Genomic DNA, 17,831 nt, shown 5'->3' on the forward strand with positions numbered 1-17,831 from the left:
TATATATATATATATATATATATATATATATATATATATATATATATATATATATATAAGGCTCAGAGACTCAGTCTGACATTTATTTAAAAAAAAGATTTTCCTTTTATTCTGCTGCTCTGACTGACTTTATGTGTGTAAAAATCAGGTTTATAATTGAATACGTTATCCCACCTTGAACCTTTATAACACTCCTTAGTGTCACCTAAAAGCAGCACTGATTGAAGTAGTTTCTTTAAACTGGTGGAGTAAATTTTAACACCTGGTGTGACATTGAAGGTTACTGTTAGTGGTGCTTAGTGCTCCATCAAAAATGCACTCATGGAGACCTGGAATGCATTTGAGATCACTTTTATAGATTTTTCACTTCACCGGTCTCCATGCTCAGTCACATATTACATATTCCAGAGGTACAGAAGAAGGGAGGTGTTTGTACCATGTGTGTGACATCAGCTTGCTCTTGAACTTTGAGTTCTTCCAGCCTGAGTGAGGTATTTTGTAGCACTATCACAATTTACTTAAATTTCACTGGTCACAGGACACACGTGGTTACTGACTGTGGTGCACTGATGGTGAAGTGGAATGTGTTAAGAGTGTTTTTTATAGATATTTATTTACTTTACACTAACAACACAGCAACAGTGTCAATGTTTAGACTTTAACTGTAGAAGAAAATAATATAAAGACTTATAGATGAAAATGCCAAAGATGAGACACATGTGATGTATTCTACAGGTGCAAAAAAGTGATACTTTTACATCACTTTTTTGTATGACTTTTTTGCACTGTAGGTGAAAACTGTCATTTTGTACCCTGTGTTTAATGTATTTAAGGATGTGAATGTACATGAATCCATTATTTGTCAGAGGTCAATTGTTAGCATTTTTACTGATAGCGAGTATCATATTTGTAAAATCATGAAAACAAAGACAATAAAATTAATGAGATTTATTGGTGTAGTCATGTCATGCTTCTTCCTATGATAAATATTTTCATTCTATCAATTACAGAATGGCGGGTAAAGGCTGCACTAGATATTCCATGTGATAACTCTGATAGGGTTGTTATCAAAGATTGGTAGTCACACTTTTTACTCTTACATGAATTGCTGATCCATGAAGCATCTTTCAATAACCATCAACATCAAAGCTTAAGATTTGCTGTCTCCTTTTCCTGGTATACTTTTCATTTTTGAATGAATTGTAACAAAAAGTAATCAGCCAACAACAACACACTGACGAAAACGCTCATCTTGTATAAAAAGCCTCAGGGTTTTGCAAACCAGTAGATGACGTCTTTTAAAAGAAAAACAGGTAACCGGAGATTTTAAAGCTTGATGCATGCTTGATGATCCAGGTAAGAAAAGTTTCTGGTTTTTCAATTTCAAGTTTGCTTGATCTAGCAACCCTGTGAGGCCGGACTCAAGCTGTACTTGTGGCTCACCACAAACTATTTTGCCAACAGAGAAACTTTCCTGGATATGTGCGACAACCAACCGCAAATGATCTCTCGGTGAACATTTTAAGCTGGCTACGACATAGCTTTAGCTTGCCAGTAAGAACAACTGGTTGAAATCTAAGCAAAAGAATTTTAAATGTCTATTCTTTAAATGATTAGTGATGTATAATAAAAATACAAAAAAATTACTCTGACGCATGAACATTAAAAATATCTCCTGCCTTCAAAGACTTGTGCCTTTTCCATAAATTGACTACAGATTGCTAAGTCTAGCTCACTGTTGCATTAGATAACCAGTCTGAGGCCCAATCAGGACTCAGCAACTTAAAGGAGCAAATGGCACATTTGAAAGGGTTATTCTTCATGTTTGAGTTGTGTTTCGTTGTTCACTCAACTTGTATAGAAAACCTCAGTGTTTCACAAACTACTAGATGACGTCACTGTGGCTGCGGTCTGTGCTTATTAATCTGATGCAGAGTTCAGCTGCTAGGCAACTGGGCTATTTTTTATTTTCAGCTTCCTGTTTTATTTTTAAATTTAAATTTGTAACAGCTCAATGGCGTATGCATCAAATATATTTAGAATACCTAACGTAAAATGACACACTGTGCAAATCATATCAATACTATTGTTAATGATGAATGATTATTAATGTGTAAACTATCACTTTAATATTGCAGTGCAGATTATATTTGGTTACTTAACTTTAAACTTCTGGTTATTTTATAATATTACAGAATAATTCAGGTTCATATTTTAAATATATATAGATATATAAATATAATGCAAAGGAATTACACACAACATATAAACACTTGAATATGTAAAAGTAATATGTAAAAGTACAACCAAACTATATTTCAGTAGATAGCTCATCGAGCCGCCCTCTGCAGAGGAGCCACCTTTTAATTCCTCTTCTCGTTTTCAGTTTGTCAGTCTATGCTTGTTGCAGTTTTCTCTCTGTTTCCCCCTATATATATATATATATATATATATATATATATATATATATATATATATATATATATAATATATATATATATATATATATATATATATATATATATATATAATATATATATATATATTATATATATATATATATATATATATATATATATATATATATATATATAATATATATATATATATATGGAAAACAGCAAATAATCAGCTGATTATATATATATATATATATATATATATATATATATATATATATATATATATATATATATAATCAGCTGATTATTTGCTGTTTTCCATCTTATTTTTGACTCTTTTGACAGGATGTTTCTGTCTGTGGGACTCATGATTCTGACCATCGCAATAGGAGTCATCTCAGGTGAGTTTTGTATTTTTGTATGAACACGTAATCAATATAGCCTCAACCTAAAGATGTCTATTTTGCACACATATAACCTATAGTGTTATATGTGAAGGTTTACAGAACTTACTTCACATAATTAATAATGATGTTTAAACACACTATGTATCACGTATGACTGCAGCTATTTTAAATGTTCATAAAATTTGAATTCTTTGCATTTTAAAAGGTATCAGGTTGTCCCATAGATTACTGAAAACAAGAAGTGAGCCAAAAATAAAACCAACTAAAGGTATATTTTCACTCTAACAACTTGAAAGATAGAGCGGTGGAATTTTTCAGTCACCCTCCAATAATGTATGTTAGGTGTTAATAGTGAAGCGCATGCAAACTGCTTGCAAACACATTCAATCCTTTTCATTTTTACAAGCCACGGTTCAACAGAGTTCATATTTTAATGTTACCTTTGAAAGCAGCCCAGTTATTTAAATAGCAGTAGTAGTATTTAAGAATGATTCAGAGTGAGTAATAAAAGTAAATTTTCAGTATAATATACCAGTTTTAGGATGAACACTTTAGTTATCAAACCTGAGGCAAAGTCTCAAAAGTAACTAAGTAAGCTAAATAACTGTTTTTGGTAAAGCAGATAAGAGGGGAAGCATGCACAGCGTCGTTTCTTTTACCTTTTTTTCAGTCTCTTAACCACATGATGGTAGTCCATTTTACTTTCAGCAGTTGAAGTAACAGACATAAGAAACTGCACTGCCACACTTGGACAAGAGCTGCATTTACATTAAGATTTTCTAATTCATACAAATTCTCCCTTTAATGCGCAGAATCAGGTTCACAGGTTCTCTCTTCACAGAGGGGAGAAAAGACTGGTAGTCTGTCATCTCAGTGTAGTGTCAGTCATTCTGTTCAAGCCATGTTTAAAGTGAATTAATTAATTAATGTCAATTAAAAGTTCTATTTATAATGTGAAGTCATCATCGGTGAAGGTGGGCAAAACAGAAGATATCCTGGCTCTTGTGGACACTGACAGCTAATGTCCTTCTGAGTTCAGCTTGAGGAGCCCCCAAATGGGCCTGAACTGTTTTTATATATATTTGGAAAAGCTGGAATCATTAATTTGTACTTTCAAAGGCACATTTTTAACTATAGCTAGTTAACCAATGAACACTGCAAAGTATAAAGTCATATTTATAAGGTCATAAATTAATGAACCATCAGCAATAATCAAAATAGTATCTTTCACTGGTACTTGGTTACATATTGTAGCTTCATTGCTAGTTATGCTAACCTGTGATATTTCTGATATTGTACATTTTGCTGCAAATGCTTAAAAACAAGAGAAAGTCATGTTTTTATTTTGCAGTCAATGGGGCCACCTACAAGAAACTGGGAGACGAAGCTGTCCTATCACCAGCCTCCATGTCTAATCTCATCACCAGCATCACGTGGAAACACGGCCCGGACATCGCTGTGGAGTGGTACGGACAGGAAACATTTGCATACCGGGAGTTTAAAGGTACATTTAACAGGAAACAACTCTGTGTATACACAGACTATATGATGATGTTTTCATGCTGCCATCTTCAGACAAAAAACTTGTGAAACTACCTAATAATCTATTGAAACACGTCGTGCTACTATGGTCATGTTTTTAGGTCGGTGTAAGCTTGATTTCAACACTGGAGCTCTGACCATCTCAAACCTGACTGTAAAGGACAGCGGCATCTACACAGCAGAGATCAACAACAAAGTCATGAACCCGACTGAAATCACTGTTCTCTGTAAGCGGACGAATTCAGACTGAAGTTTTCTTTGAATCATTTTTTCACCATATTTAAAATAAAAAGCTTGTTTGTTTGCTGCCTTTAATTATCAGCTGCTGTCCCCAAACCCACTGTCTCCAAATCATGCAACCCTGAGATGACCATCTGTACTCTCACCTGTGAAGCCAGCATCACAGGCGTCAAACCAGTCATTTATTCCTGGGTGATAAGTGCCAAGCAAAGAGTTCAGTCTTCAAGCAATCAGCTCAGCATAGCAACGGTACAAACAGGATCTGATTGTTCACATAACAAGTCAGCTGCTCATTTTTTGTCTACTTAAATGTATCAATTTGCTGTCATTTACCTGATTAGCCATGTAAGCCATGTCAGATAAATGCATTAACAAGAAGTTGAACAGGTGAGGGGCAGCCAATCTAAAGCTAGTTTTAGCTTGGATAAACAGGGAATAAGACCTGCCCCAGTAGAGTGATGCTGTTTTAAACATACAGTACATTATTACACCTCACAACAAGCACGTAACAGTAATAGATGGAAATGGTCTCATGCACTTTTATTTTATATTTCCCGAAAATTCTGTTAAATTTCAGTTGATCTTTTGATTCTCTACATTTCTAGGATGATACAAAGTGGTTTGGAAAACCGATCAGCTGTCAGCTGGAAAACCCAGTCAGCAGTGAACGCAGTGATGACGTCATCATCCCATTCACAAGCAGTTAGTTATCACACCAACACATGTGCATCATTCTTGTAAACATTTACAGTGTTATTAATTTATTCTTTCTTTGTTGTAGGAAATTTTGCTGTTATGTTCACACGACTAGTATTTATTGTATTGCTGATTGTGGTGGCCCTGTCTGGCTTCTTTATTTGGCACAAGCACATAAAAGCTAATCTAGGTAAGAATCCAGAAAAAGATTACAGTTACTCTGCCTGCGTTTTTTAAAATGGCATTTTATTTATTTATTTATTTGTATACTTTTTCTTTTTATTATTAAGATTTCAACTTACAGAGATTATTTATATTATTCTTTATTTTACTGTATGTTTGAGCTGCGAGGCCCGACCACAGAGACACTGATTACATCAGAGACAGCAGGAAAGAGGACAAAGAGGAGATTGGGTGGAGGTTTTGTGCTGAAGTTGGTTTAAAACGGCTCAGATTTAAAGATCAAATCTATTAATAACACATATAATATCCTAAAAATGTACATCTTTTGTACAGTTATTATATTAAAAAAAATTCTATGGCAGATGTCAAATAATAACAATAAAGTAAATTTTTTTAATCACATAGAGGAAACATGCTCAGCCTGAGCGACCTGTGATGAAGTCAAATGAATTCTGAGTCAGTTTCAATCGATCTCTCAGTGAGATGGACACAGGTGGGACTCACAGGGTGTGACAGATGCAGAGTGATGGTTGATGGTCTTTTTTAAACATTTAACAGTGACTCTTGCAGAGGACCAGGGAATGCATCCAGGCTCCATCAATGATCCTAGTGAATACAACTTGATTATATTGAAAGGGAATGCTAAAACTACAAGAGCAAATACAAAGCTTAGCGCCCACATGGCTCCAAAATCAAACAGATTATTCTATTAAAACGTTTAACTGAACTCCTTAAAGACTTTCATCCTCAGGTTTTATAATGGATTTAAATTACCCTGCTTAGTAATGCTCAGTTATCCTGAGATCTGCAGTACATACCCATATGGAAAAGAAATAGTAAAAACTATTAAAAATAAAAGACTTGTGGCCTACTTCATATAGTGAATCATATAAGGCTTATATGATTTACTCATGAAAGTGGCCACTTTCTCATTACTTTCATATATTGTTTTAGGAAGTATCCAAAACATACAAGTTTCATTTATATAATTTTTCAAGGGATCTTATATCTGTTTTCACTCTTGTATGCTTTTCATACAAGTTTCACACAAGACATACAAACTTTATAAGATTTATATATATCTTTTCCATATGGGTATGTATGATGCAGACTTTAATTTTAGACGTGTCAGAGGAATCTTTACAGTGAAACACTTTTCGTCATTTAACAGAGAAGTCTGCACAGACTTCAAATGATGAAGAGGCACCCATACAGGAGTGAAAACAGGAGGACGAGACAACAGAAGCCAGAAACTGAAGACTAGAGGTTCCTCCTCAGTGACTGTGACCTTTGCAGCAAAATGGGGGTTAAGTGTACAGAAATGAGATATTTACAAAGTACACCGCCAAATAAAACTGTCCTCAGTCACTGAATGGGTGAAGGGAACTTTCCTATTGGTCAGTATGTTCTGTGTGTTCATGCAGAAGTGGTCAATGTGAGAGAAGAGAACAGAAAATTTTACTTTGTGTGTGTCTGTGTGTTCAGTGGTCATCAAGACACATACACGCACACACAGGCGGAGACTCGTGCGTATTTGGTAAATATGTTGTTTTTTTAATATACTACAGATACCATGTCAGTGTCGCCACATTCAGTATTCAACATTTACAGATAATTGATGGTAAAATTTCAAAGACCCGCAAAAATGTGATGAATTTTCAGTCCTTTATTGAATATATTTATGAATGTAATCCTTGTTTACATTGTTGTGCTGCTGCAGGCGAGTATCCTTATCTGTCCACCAGAGGTCGCCATACACTCAGATGGTTCAGCTTTTACTAGTGGACGGTCTGTAAAGCTAGACGACAATAACTGGATGTGGAGGTTTATTTCCTTATTAATGGATAGTTTGGTTTCAGAACTTAAACGTACAATAAAACAATACAAATCTCCAGCTGAAATTATTTAAAAACGAACTTGTATCATGCTTTATCAACACTGATGGAAATTGCTTTGTGTTTATAATAAGATCCAGATTATGTGAGCATGTTTAGTGGCAAATTGGTCTTGCACATAATTTTTTATTTTGGGTGCAGGAATGAGAAAGCATGGAACAGCTGGATCTTTTCTTACTGAGTCATTTAATTTGTCACTGTCCAAAATAATAAATCACTGAGTCACAGTAAGCGAGTGAACCTGCATTTGATTCTGTTTGGAGTGATTTACTCTGCATTCATGTGTTTCCAGGAATTTCCCACTGCCATTCAAACCCATTCGGAAAACTTAAGACTGTGGTGTTTTCCTGTGTTTTACAGGGACTTTTTGTATTTATACTCTTTTCTATACTATCTTTTCTATACTATCTTTTCTTTTTAGCCTAAAGATTGATTGAAAGATTGCACAGACCCACTGCATCGTCTAGTGGTACAAATTGGAATGGCATGAAAGTACAGCCCAAGCCTTGTTTTACTTTAATTAGGATCTTTACAGTATAATGCACACATGTGTTGGAGAAGTTTCACCAGAATTTAAGCTTTCAAAACTATGTTTAACCCATTAACTAGTAAAAATCCTTTATACAATCACTGATTTTACAATACAACAGCAGCAGCTGTCAGACGGTGTTGGTAGGCTTGTTCTTCATGTGTGAATGTCGAGAGTGAAAGAAGTTTTTAGGAGAAATATCTATTTTTAAATTTGCATTAATTCAATCTTTGCATATTGAGGTCTTGCATTCATGTGACTGCTAAACACGTGACAATAACCTATTTGCCATTTTGGATGTGTGACAGTCATAGTGACAATGTAAGGCCTAAGTCACATAGACCCAACGACCAGTCAGCACTATGCCCCGAGGGAAAAATCTCTATTCCCCGAACGGTTGGTAAAACTTGCCTTGCAGTTTGCTGCGATTCCTCGTTGTTTGAATGGAAGATGCTGACTTGTCTACAAACACTCTGTAGTGAAATTGTTCCTTTAAAACTGGAAACAGAGGACGTTTGCCTTCAGAGTAAAAGCTGCACCTTGTGAAACATATTGGGAGTAGCACATAGGTACAACTTTTACGTTGAAGGCGAGCATTCTCCATTTCCTGTTTGAATCACACTTTTCAGAGTTTCACTACCACTCCAGCAGTAGTTGATGAGTGCTTGCACACAAGTTGACGACCTCCATGCAAACTGCTGGAGACCGCTGTAACCTGCTAGTGACCAAAGTAATCAGGAGGTTTTCGGTTCATCACCCTCTTTGCAACTGAATTCACATAACAACACTGCCTGAGGAACATCTGCAGTTCATACACTGTAATGCAAATTCTGTGCAGACGAGTCTGCAGAATTACAAGAAAACAGCCATTTGCATAGACTCTTACACAAAATTTACATCACTCATACCCAGGAGAAATCCTAATAGAGTTACAGCTACAGAAAGTGTAATTCCTGCTTTACTAAGCTAGTCAGTGGATTGACAATTCCCTGGTGGTCACTAGCATCCCTTTGTTAGTCACTGGGATTCCAAGGATAATGACTAGCATTCACTCTGTTCCTTAACTAGTCATTTGCACTTAAATGCCAAAGAAATGCAGAATAATTATTATGCACATAGTTGTTTTAAAATGAAAACACAGTTACAAAAACATATAGTTAGAAAGATTGGGACTGAATAGCCGAGGGATGCTGGTGACTAACCTGTCCACTGGGTTGCAGAGGTAGAAGAATCAGGCCCCGGCTTTGACACAGACAGCATCTCCTCTGTCTTCAGATTTATGGCCTCTGATAGCGACTCCAAACTCGTGAGCTCAGTGGCTTACAGTATTTAAACTAATGTGTCTGAACACATAAGTGTGTCCTCCCAGCAGCTAGGGCAGCTAGAATCTGCAGGGATGAAAAGGTGCAATGATGATAACATGGCACAGAATATGCAAGGAAAGTTTCCAGATTTGAATCTGGCCGTCTCCTAGCAGTTTATCAGCCAGCAGAATATTTGTGTCACCTGGTGGCTGAAGGTCAACAAGCCTTCTTTAAAAAGGTGACACAGAGCTTATTTTTCTTCTTCTTTGGAGGTCGGTGGGAGGACACACTTATGTGTTCAAACACATTAGTTTACATACTGTAAGTGCTAACTTCAAGACAAGTCTTCCTGAGCTTGACAGCCCAGAGCTGGAAAGAAGATGGATGAAATTTAAATTTTGAAGCATGAAGGACAGGGAGGGTCTCACCAAACAACACCTTTCAAGGAGAGCGAGTGATGATTGAACGACAGTAGAAAGTGGACCTACTTTTACATGTGCAGACAGGACTCACAGGGAAATGAGGAGCATGGGAACCAAACACGGACAGATTTTTCTGTTCAGTCGTATAGTTCAGTTCTGAATACAACTTGCTATAAGTCTCACCTGCTTTCTAATCTAAATATGAGCTGCTCCAGTGACAAATTTGTAGGTTGATGGATCCTAGATTGTATATGTTTTTTAATGATTTGGTGTTGAGGAGTGAAAAATACAGACATTCAGAGAAAGTGCCCACCAAGGTGCATACATATCATCATGACTGACTTTTAGAGGAAGAAATGTGTCTCCACAAACAGGAAAATGCAAAGACTTCTTTGCAGATAGCAAAGTGGTTTGAGAGTTTGGACTTGTATAGAATAGAATAGTCCTTTATTGTCATTTTTCCTCATAATGGGATGTTTTCTTCTAAATTTATCTGGAGTTGCACTTAAGTAAAGGCTCCAAAGGTCCCCCTTCCCCCTTGCAGATAGGTTGTGGGTGTAGTTCAGGGGCATCTGTCATCATGTAAAGCTTTACTCTAATCATGGAATGCAGATTTTAGCACAAACAGGTGCCAAACTGCAGGCAAACATGTCTTAACAGAGACTGAAACACACGGAGAGCATAGTATTAATCTGGATTTGTCTTTTATTTCTCCATCATCCAAAATCTCTGCATAAAGTTTATATTAAGAAAAGTCTACTGTGTTAAATTTAGGGCCTCAATGTTTGGAGACGTTCTCTAAAATTTGCTGAAAAACTAGTTGTTTTAAGAGCTTTCTTGGACCCTGAGGGGATATTTGTGAGAGTTCAAACCTCAGAAACCTCAGAAACTTATTTGAAAACATGCTTCTCAGGCTTCAAGTCTCCAGATTGACTGAAGTCAGCAAGAACTCTTTGGCAAACTTGGTCAAATGTGGATTCAACTCTGTTTGCACCACTTTGTTATGAGCTGCTGCATCTGTGGATGCCAAAGACAAAACATTCATAATAATGACTGGATACTGACCTGACTCTACCTTTCTCCCACGTGTAGCGCAAGTGTTTACCAGTATAAAGCTATAGAATTTAAAGCCAATCACCAAAACTGTTAATAGTTCCATGAACCATTGAGCAAGGCATATTGCTTGATAGATGCTATTAGGAATGCTTTCAAAAGGCATCAACAGCACAGCTACAGTGGAAATCATTCACAGAACAAGTTTTCAGCCAGGCTGTACACATTTTAACACAAGATGTTATAATACCCTGGTTCACTCAGTGACTCACTCCGTCTCCTAAAAATCTTCTTTAATTCAGTTCAGTTCGATTCAACAGTATTTACATACAAAATGAATTTAAACATGAATTTAACTGAACTGAATTAAAGAAAAAACCCAACAATCCCATGTGAGCAAGAACTTGGCGACAGTGGAGAGGAAAAACTACCTTTAAAAAGGGAGAAACAACCGGTTGGAAGGGGGGGATGACAAATTTATATACAACTAAATGTTTAAAGAAATATGCCTTAAAATGGACGTTTAGGCACTGGAAGTAGCTCTTAACATTTAGTTGTATATTACTGTGATTTTATAGGAGACTGAGTTGAAGTCAGTCTAAGTGACTAGTCTAAAGAAACAGTTACGCTTCTTTTTCTTTTTGGGATTTCCTTCTGGCACATTTTCATCTTGGGCCTCTGGATTTTCTTGTTTGGAAGCGCTGACCTCTTTTTTGTGCTGATTCTCCTTGAGTCTCTCATTTTGGGCTGGAGAATTCTGTTGTTTGCCAACATTGTACTCATTTTCTTGTTTCTTTCTTGTCTCTTGCAGTGACTGCAAAGACTCCTGAAGTCATATCTTTTCTTCTTCTGTTTGCCTGAGTTGGTTTTTCATGGCTGTGTTCTCCTGGTTTTGCTTCTCTATGATTTCCAGGTAGGAAGCTTTGGTTTTTTTGCTCTTCTTCTAAGTTTTGTGCCTTTAAATTATTTTTCTCACAAAGAGCCTCACTGGTGCAGAGTTTGAGCTCACTGAACTCACAGCAGCTCTTTGTTCTTGTTCTTTGCACTTTGCAACTTTCTCTTCTAGATGTTTTTGAGTTTTAAGAAGCTGCTCGCAGAGTTGTTCAGTCTCTTCGTGCTGTTTTGTACATTGGACCTCCAACTCAGCTTCTCTAGTGGTTTTCTTGTCTGCAGAGTCTGTGTGTGGAGCTTCTGTAGTTTGTGTTGAAGCGTCCACACTCAGCTGTGACAGCTGTGTTGCTGTCTTCAACAGGAGCCTCATTTACCTCAGGGGTGAAGTTCTCCTCTGGACTCGGGTCTGTTTCTCTGAGCCTGTTTCCGCTGTTCTTGGAGCTCGAGAATGTTTATTTTTCAGCATTTTCTCTGCAGCACTTTAGCTGCAGGTGAAGCCAATCCTTCTGTGTTTTAGTCTTGGCAGCTTTGGGGTTTGCAGCTACCATTTTGTAAAGATTGGTTTTCTGCATGTGCTGAGACTCCTGCAGGTGGAATTTCAGCGCAGCCATTTCGTCAGTCATATTATATGGAGGTCTGCCACCATTTGGTATGAAGTGAGGGTTAGGCTCTGGTTGAGATGACCCATTATTGGGTCTAAAGTGGGCATTGGGCAGATGTGGCCAAGGCCCTTGTCCAGGGTGTCTTAGGGTTTGCATTTTTCTGCATATTCTTTTTATTTTTACCCTTTGGTTTGGCAGCCTCATCTGGTGCTCAGTTTTTCCCTCTTGGGTTTGGGTTTTGCTGCATTGCTTTTGTTTTAGCCTGGACAGCGGCTGATGAAGTCCCTTCCTCAGGATCAGGGTTTTGCTGCATACGTTGCATTTTTCTTGTTTTCAGTCTTACAATGTCCAGTGAAGTTTCTTCTGTTGGATCAGGCTTGCTGTTTGCGTTTTGTTGCATAAACTGAACGTTTCAAATCTTTCCCTAAAAGTTGGCTTGTGGTGTGTTCCTTAGCAGTTGCACAGTTCTGAGACATACTGAGAGCATGCTGGTTTTCTCATCCAGTCAAGGGCGTAGATTTGGGAGCTCTGTTTAGTTTTAGCAGCGGCAATCCTGCGCTGCGAGGAGGAGAGCAGGATGGCAGCAAAAAGAACCTGGATATAAGAAAGTATTTTTCAAAGAAACCTGTAAGTCACTTAAAGTCAAGTTCACTCATAAAATCTGTCCAGCATAATAACGTTACAGGCTATGCAAGGCAATACATGCCAACCCTTCCGTTTTTTCTCGGACAATCCCGAATTTCAGTACCCCTCTTATTACTAAACTTTTAAAAAAATTTCAGGCGAGAATGTAGCTGTGCAAACTTCAAATATCTGAACCGGGGAGAACAGCAAACTCCCGGCACATTGTTTTAGGCTTTGGCCCACATCAGTCTAAAATTGTATGTAACCATGAATAACGTGTTGCCATGTCCACCAGGAGAGACTGGACAGTATAGATGTAAAACAAATATGCCAGCAGTTTATCTCAGTTAATGAGAGGAGAAGGCATGTGTTTGGCTCCTTCACATAGTGGACATTGAGTTGTTGTGGGGGACACCAGTAGTCCATGTCTGTTGCTGTAACAGTAGTTCATGTTTAGAGTAAAACATCCCAGCTCACTGACTTGATAGGGGCAATAGTGTGGCTAAAATGTTGCATAATTTTGCTAACAGATCTGTTACTTTGTGGTAATCTTAGATGAGTAGTTTTATGGACAAAAACCACCAGGTCACTAAGTGTTCCCTTAGTGCTAATGTATAAGAGATGTTGGTGTAGTATAACTGAAGTAATGTTGTTAAGTCCTTAAAGTCATATTCTTTTATTGTCATGACTGTATTTTTATGGGGCGCCGTTTGTAAAGTGAAACATACTGAAATTAACGGCAACATTTTTCCACATTTAGCTCAAAACCTTACAAAAACATGTTTTTTCGAGTACGTTTTTACAACATTTAGTAAAATATTTGTAACTTTTCATCAAATGTTAAATATTAAATCTAAATGTTAAATCTAAATGTTAAATGTTAAATCTAAATGTTAAATATTAAATCTAAATGTTAAATGTTAAATCTAAATGTTAAATCTAAATGTTAAATATTAAATCTAAATATTATATTTAAATCTAAATGTTAAATGTTAAATCTAAATGTTAAAAGTTAAATCTAAATGTTAAATGTTAAATCTAAATATTATATTTAAATCTAAATGTTAAATGTTAAATCTAAATCTAAATGTTAAATCTAAATGCTAAATGTTAAATCTAAATGTTTAGGCTAATATGCAAATTTATTGTACGGATCAACGGAAATACCAAAATAAAAGCTTCCCGAAAACCTCCGGTGCAAAATTGTGTCTGCTCTCCCCCTCACTTCTCCCCGCCATGTGCTGCTTCACTTCTTGCCTACGAGCATGTCCAGCGATTTTGCTGGACATGTGCTGCAGCGATTGTGAAGTGGAGACTGCAGCTGCTAAGAGTGCACTACTGCTGAACCTTTGGATGGCCGACAAAACGGATCTTCCGATGTTTTCAGCTAAATCGCCGGACGTGCTTTCTCATGGTCTGTGCTGGGTTATGGCTGAATTCCAGTGGAATGACGGTCCCGCCATAATAGACGTTCCAGCCATGTTTTCCTGCCCTAAACCTAACCTTATCCCTAACTATAACCTTATTCCTAACCTTTACTAGCAGTTAAATGACATAAAATAGTGTTTTCCAAAGCGATTTTTAGAAAATGAACGAACATGTGTAGATTGAGTCCAAACGGTTCTCACGTGCTCTCCTTTTTCCGATGCAGTCATTTAGGAACGTGTTGGGTACCCGAAAGCATAAAATGTTGACAATTTGTCACCTAGCGAAAATTATTACGCTTAGGGAGTGAGAACGTGTCTGACCACTACCGGCACACTTTTGCACCGGAAGTTTTCGGAAAGCTTTTATTTTGGTATTTCCGCTGATCCGTGCAATAAATTTGCATGTTAGCCTAAACATTTAGATTTAACATTTAACATTTAGCATTTAGATTTAACATTTAGATTTAAATATAATATTTAGATTTAACATTTAACATTTAGATTTAACATTTAGATTTAGATTTAAATATAATATTTAGATTTAACATTTAGATTTAGATTTAAATACAATATTTAGATTTAACATTTAACATTTAGATTTAACATTTAAAATTCTGTTTTAAATATGAAAAGTTACAAATATTTTACTAAATGTTGTAAAAAATTACTTGTTTTGAGCTAAATGTGGAAAAATGTTGCCGTTAATTTTAGCATGTTTCACTTTACAAACGGCGCCCCATATATTTTAAGCTATTTTCATTTTTGTATGATACCTGATTTATATGGAATATGGTTGAAGTAAACTAAAGTATAAAATACTTAGTCATTTGTTTAATAGTAACTTAACATTATATAATTCACATATAAAACTATGACTTGTAATTTTAAATGGTTTAAAAGCACGTAGAATAGCATATGTAGACAAGTATATTTCTCCTTTTTTTTAATCAAGAAGCAAAGACAAAAAGGAAAGAAAAAAAAGAAACAGGGCAGGGTTTGGTGGTTGAATCATCCGTCCCCACCAATGCCAAAACCAAATCTACGCCCTTGCATCCAGTGGTTCTCATCCAGGCTTTTACTTTGAAAGGCCCACGGTGGAAGTTGTGCTGTGACTCTCCTCCCGGCTTGAAAGTTTTTTACATAGTGTTGTGCTGTAAAGGTGCGCTTGTCCTCCTCAGGTATACAGGCGGTGCGTGAAGCTTGTCTCGCGGTGGTGTTTATTTTCCTCCACTAGCTGCTGGAGATGACAGCAACCACACGACCTCCTCGAAGCGTCTGAAGGGATTTTATTTGCTTTCTGTGTCAGACTCACTAAGTGATAATCACCGCAGGGATGCGTGCACGCGACAGGTGCTGGACCTGCATCCTCGCGCTGCTGGTGGCCGCACAGGCGCAGTCTCAGCAAACTGGTAAATGGATGCATTTATTTTATTTTCTCATACGTGTGTTCAAATACTCCTTTGAGCTTTGCAGAATCAAAACGTGCTGCAAAAATACTGTAAAACGTAAAAACCTGAAAATGGTGCGAAATCGCGGAGTTTCTAATAATTGTTAATCCAAAAACGTCCAGTTTTGTAACTTCAACTGTTAATTCTGACTTCATGAACTATTTCTGAGCAGTGAATTCAGTCACGTGACCTGAAAGCTTGGAATTGTTTTTTTTTCCAGGCTGGAATGAGATCGTGGTCGGTGTGAATGTCTGGGCTTGTTTATTGGGAATAATGAATAGCTCATCATCTCCTCCGCTGTCAGAGACATGCACTGCTGTCCTGTCTGTAAGAGTGCACCTACTACAGAGGGATGCGATTTCTACAGATTGTGCACTGACCTGTTCTGAAATAAGAATTTCTGGTGCTTTCCTCCATTTGAGGACTTTGCATTTATTATATTGGCTTCCTTTGGCACCACATGGGCGTCTATGAGACGCTGGGCCCCGGGGCACAGACAAATAAAAAGGCCCCTCACAGCTCTGAGATAAGGGACGCTTTATTCTGCTGTGGTTGATAGTGTAGCTGTTGTGCATTCAGAAAGGTCGACCTGAAGCTAAAGCGGTCAGTTACGGACCTCTAGACTCTGTTTCCAGGCTTTAGAAAATATGTGACGTCGGCCAGCCATAACTTTTATACTGTCTGACGATAAATGTCAGCGCTGACTCATTTTTAGAATAGTCCCATGATTATTTTCTGTCACATACATGCCGCTCCAATGGTGATACTCTAAACGTGGACATAGCTTCAGATATTCTGGGCGGGGTATGTTTCTTCAAAAGCTTTTACCTCTTTTGGCTCTCACTGACATTGTTCAGCTCAACCATACAACGATGGCTGTGAGCACAGAAACCCCACCCACCTGTTGTTCAGACCTTCTGTTTGTACGGGACAGCCAATCAGAACAAAGATGGCTTAAAGGAAGTGGAGCTAAACACCTTGTTTTAGATTATAGACTCTATTAAAATAATGGATCTGAAAAGTGAAACCAGTACTGAACTACTTTAAACCGGCATTATCTCTAATGGCCAACAGTCTCGTTTCAAAAAGAGGTCTGATTGTTTAGAAGTCTGTGGGGAAAATTGCTTTACGGTTCACTTAATGAAGACCTCAACAGTCAATTTTCTGATGAGTTCATGGCCTCAGGCTCTAGTTTTGAGTCTTATTCAATACAAGCCTAATGTTTATGACATTATAAATTATTTAAAGTAAAAAATAGATAATAATGAGGGTTGTGCTTTAAGCTTGATTTAGACTTTGGCAGTAAATCGATGCCCTGGCTTTTCAACGCTTAAATCTAAACCCCACGCTGTGAGCTTCCATGCCAATTGTTGTGTTCTCCGTTGACCCGACGTGTACTTACATTTCTCAAGAGGTACACCTGAGGAAATGTGGAAGGTTACAGCATACGATTAAGAGACGCTTCCAGTTGCATCCTTAGTTGTGTTGTAGATTTAGAATGGGACAATGGCTGACAAGCCCTTGATTTTCTGATCCAGCCCTTCCTTCAAACCGTAAACCTGGTGATGTCCAATGTTCAGCTTGACTTCACAACAGGATCTCACACATTAGTGTGGACCTGTCACCCATCATCCGAGTTCAGGAGTTGCACCAACGCCCAATAAAAGATGAATAAAGATTAATAATCTAGTAGATTACTGTAATAGCTTTTCATCAGAAAAAGATAGCGTTTAGGTGTTTACTTTTTTTAAAGAAACGCAGCCAAGTAACAACCAGGTGCAGCAGATCAGTGTCTACCAACCATAATCATAACGTCTTCCTCTCGTAAGTTACCCAGGTCCACAGCTTCATGTTGAATCACTTAATCATTATCTTCATCTTCTCCTTGTGCTTGTTTTGCATCTCCAAGAACATGTTGGACCTTTGCCTTCTTATTTTGCACCTCCTTGTAGTCGTTTTAATCCTCGCTGTGGTTTTTTTTGACTTGTTTGAACGATGTGTGAAAACACACATTAACAGTGGCTTCAGTTTGAGGCTCTGACTCACTCATACCCATAGCCATGTCTGTGTGTGTGTGCTGGTGTTTTATACAAATATTACACTTTACAGCTAAGCTCCTCTTTAAGACAAATATTTAAGGAAAGATTACAAGTAGGTTCAAGGGCT

The 17,831-nt window shown here is 37.3% G+C and overlaps 2 protein-coding genes across 2 annotated transcripts in view; both read left to right on the forward strand.

The window, feature by feature from the left end:
• Positions 1–2,748: 2,748 nt before the first annotated feature.
• LOC146361179 (CD48 antigen-like) lies at positions 2,749–5,298 on the forward strand. Its single transcript, XM_084921873.1, has 5 exons — positions 2,749–2,803; positions 4,161–4,313; positions 4,453–4,578; positions 4,674–4,840; positions 5,197–5,298. The coding sequence occupies exons 1-5, from the start codon at positions 2,749–2,751 to the stop codon at positions 5,296–5,298; spliced, it is 603 nt and encodes a 200-aa protein (XP_084777999.1).
• Positions 5,299–15,355: 10,057 nt separating this feature from the next.
• Positions 15,356–17,831, forward strand: part of LOC146361180 (uncharacterized) — a 56,623-nt gene continuing 54,147 nt past the window's right edge. Inside the window, exon 1 of the mRNA XM_084921638.1 lies at positions 15,356–15,626. Coding sequence (XP_084777764.1) covers positions 15,551–15,626 — 76 coding nt within the window. The 5' untranslated portion in view covers positions 15,356–15,550. The remainder of the gene's footprint in view (positions 15,627–17,831) is intronic.

The sequence above is a fragment of the Perissodus microlepis genome, chromosome 23 (genome assembly GCF_051167445.1).
Source record: "Perissodus microlepis isolate ML-2025 ecotype Zambia chromosome 23, ASM5116744v1, whole genome shotgun sequence".
In the NCBI taxonomy this organism is placed as follows: domain Eukaryota; kingdom Metazoa; phylum Chordata; class Actinopteri; order Cichliformes; family Cichlidae; genus Perissodus; species Perissodus microlepis.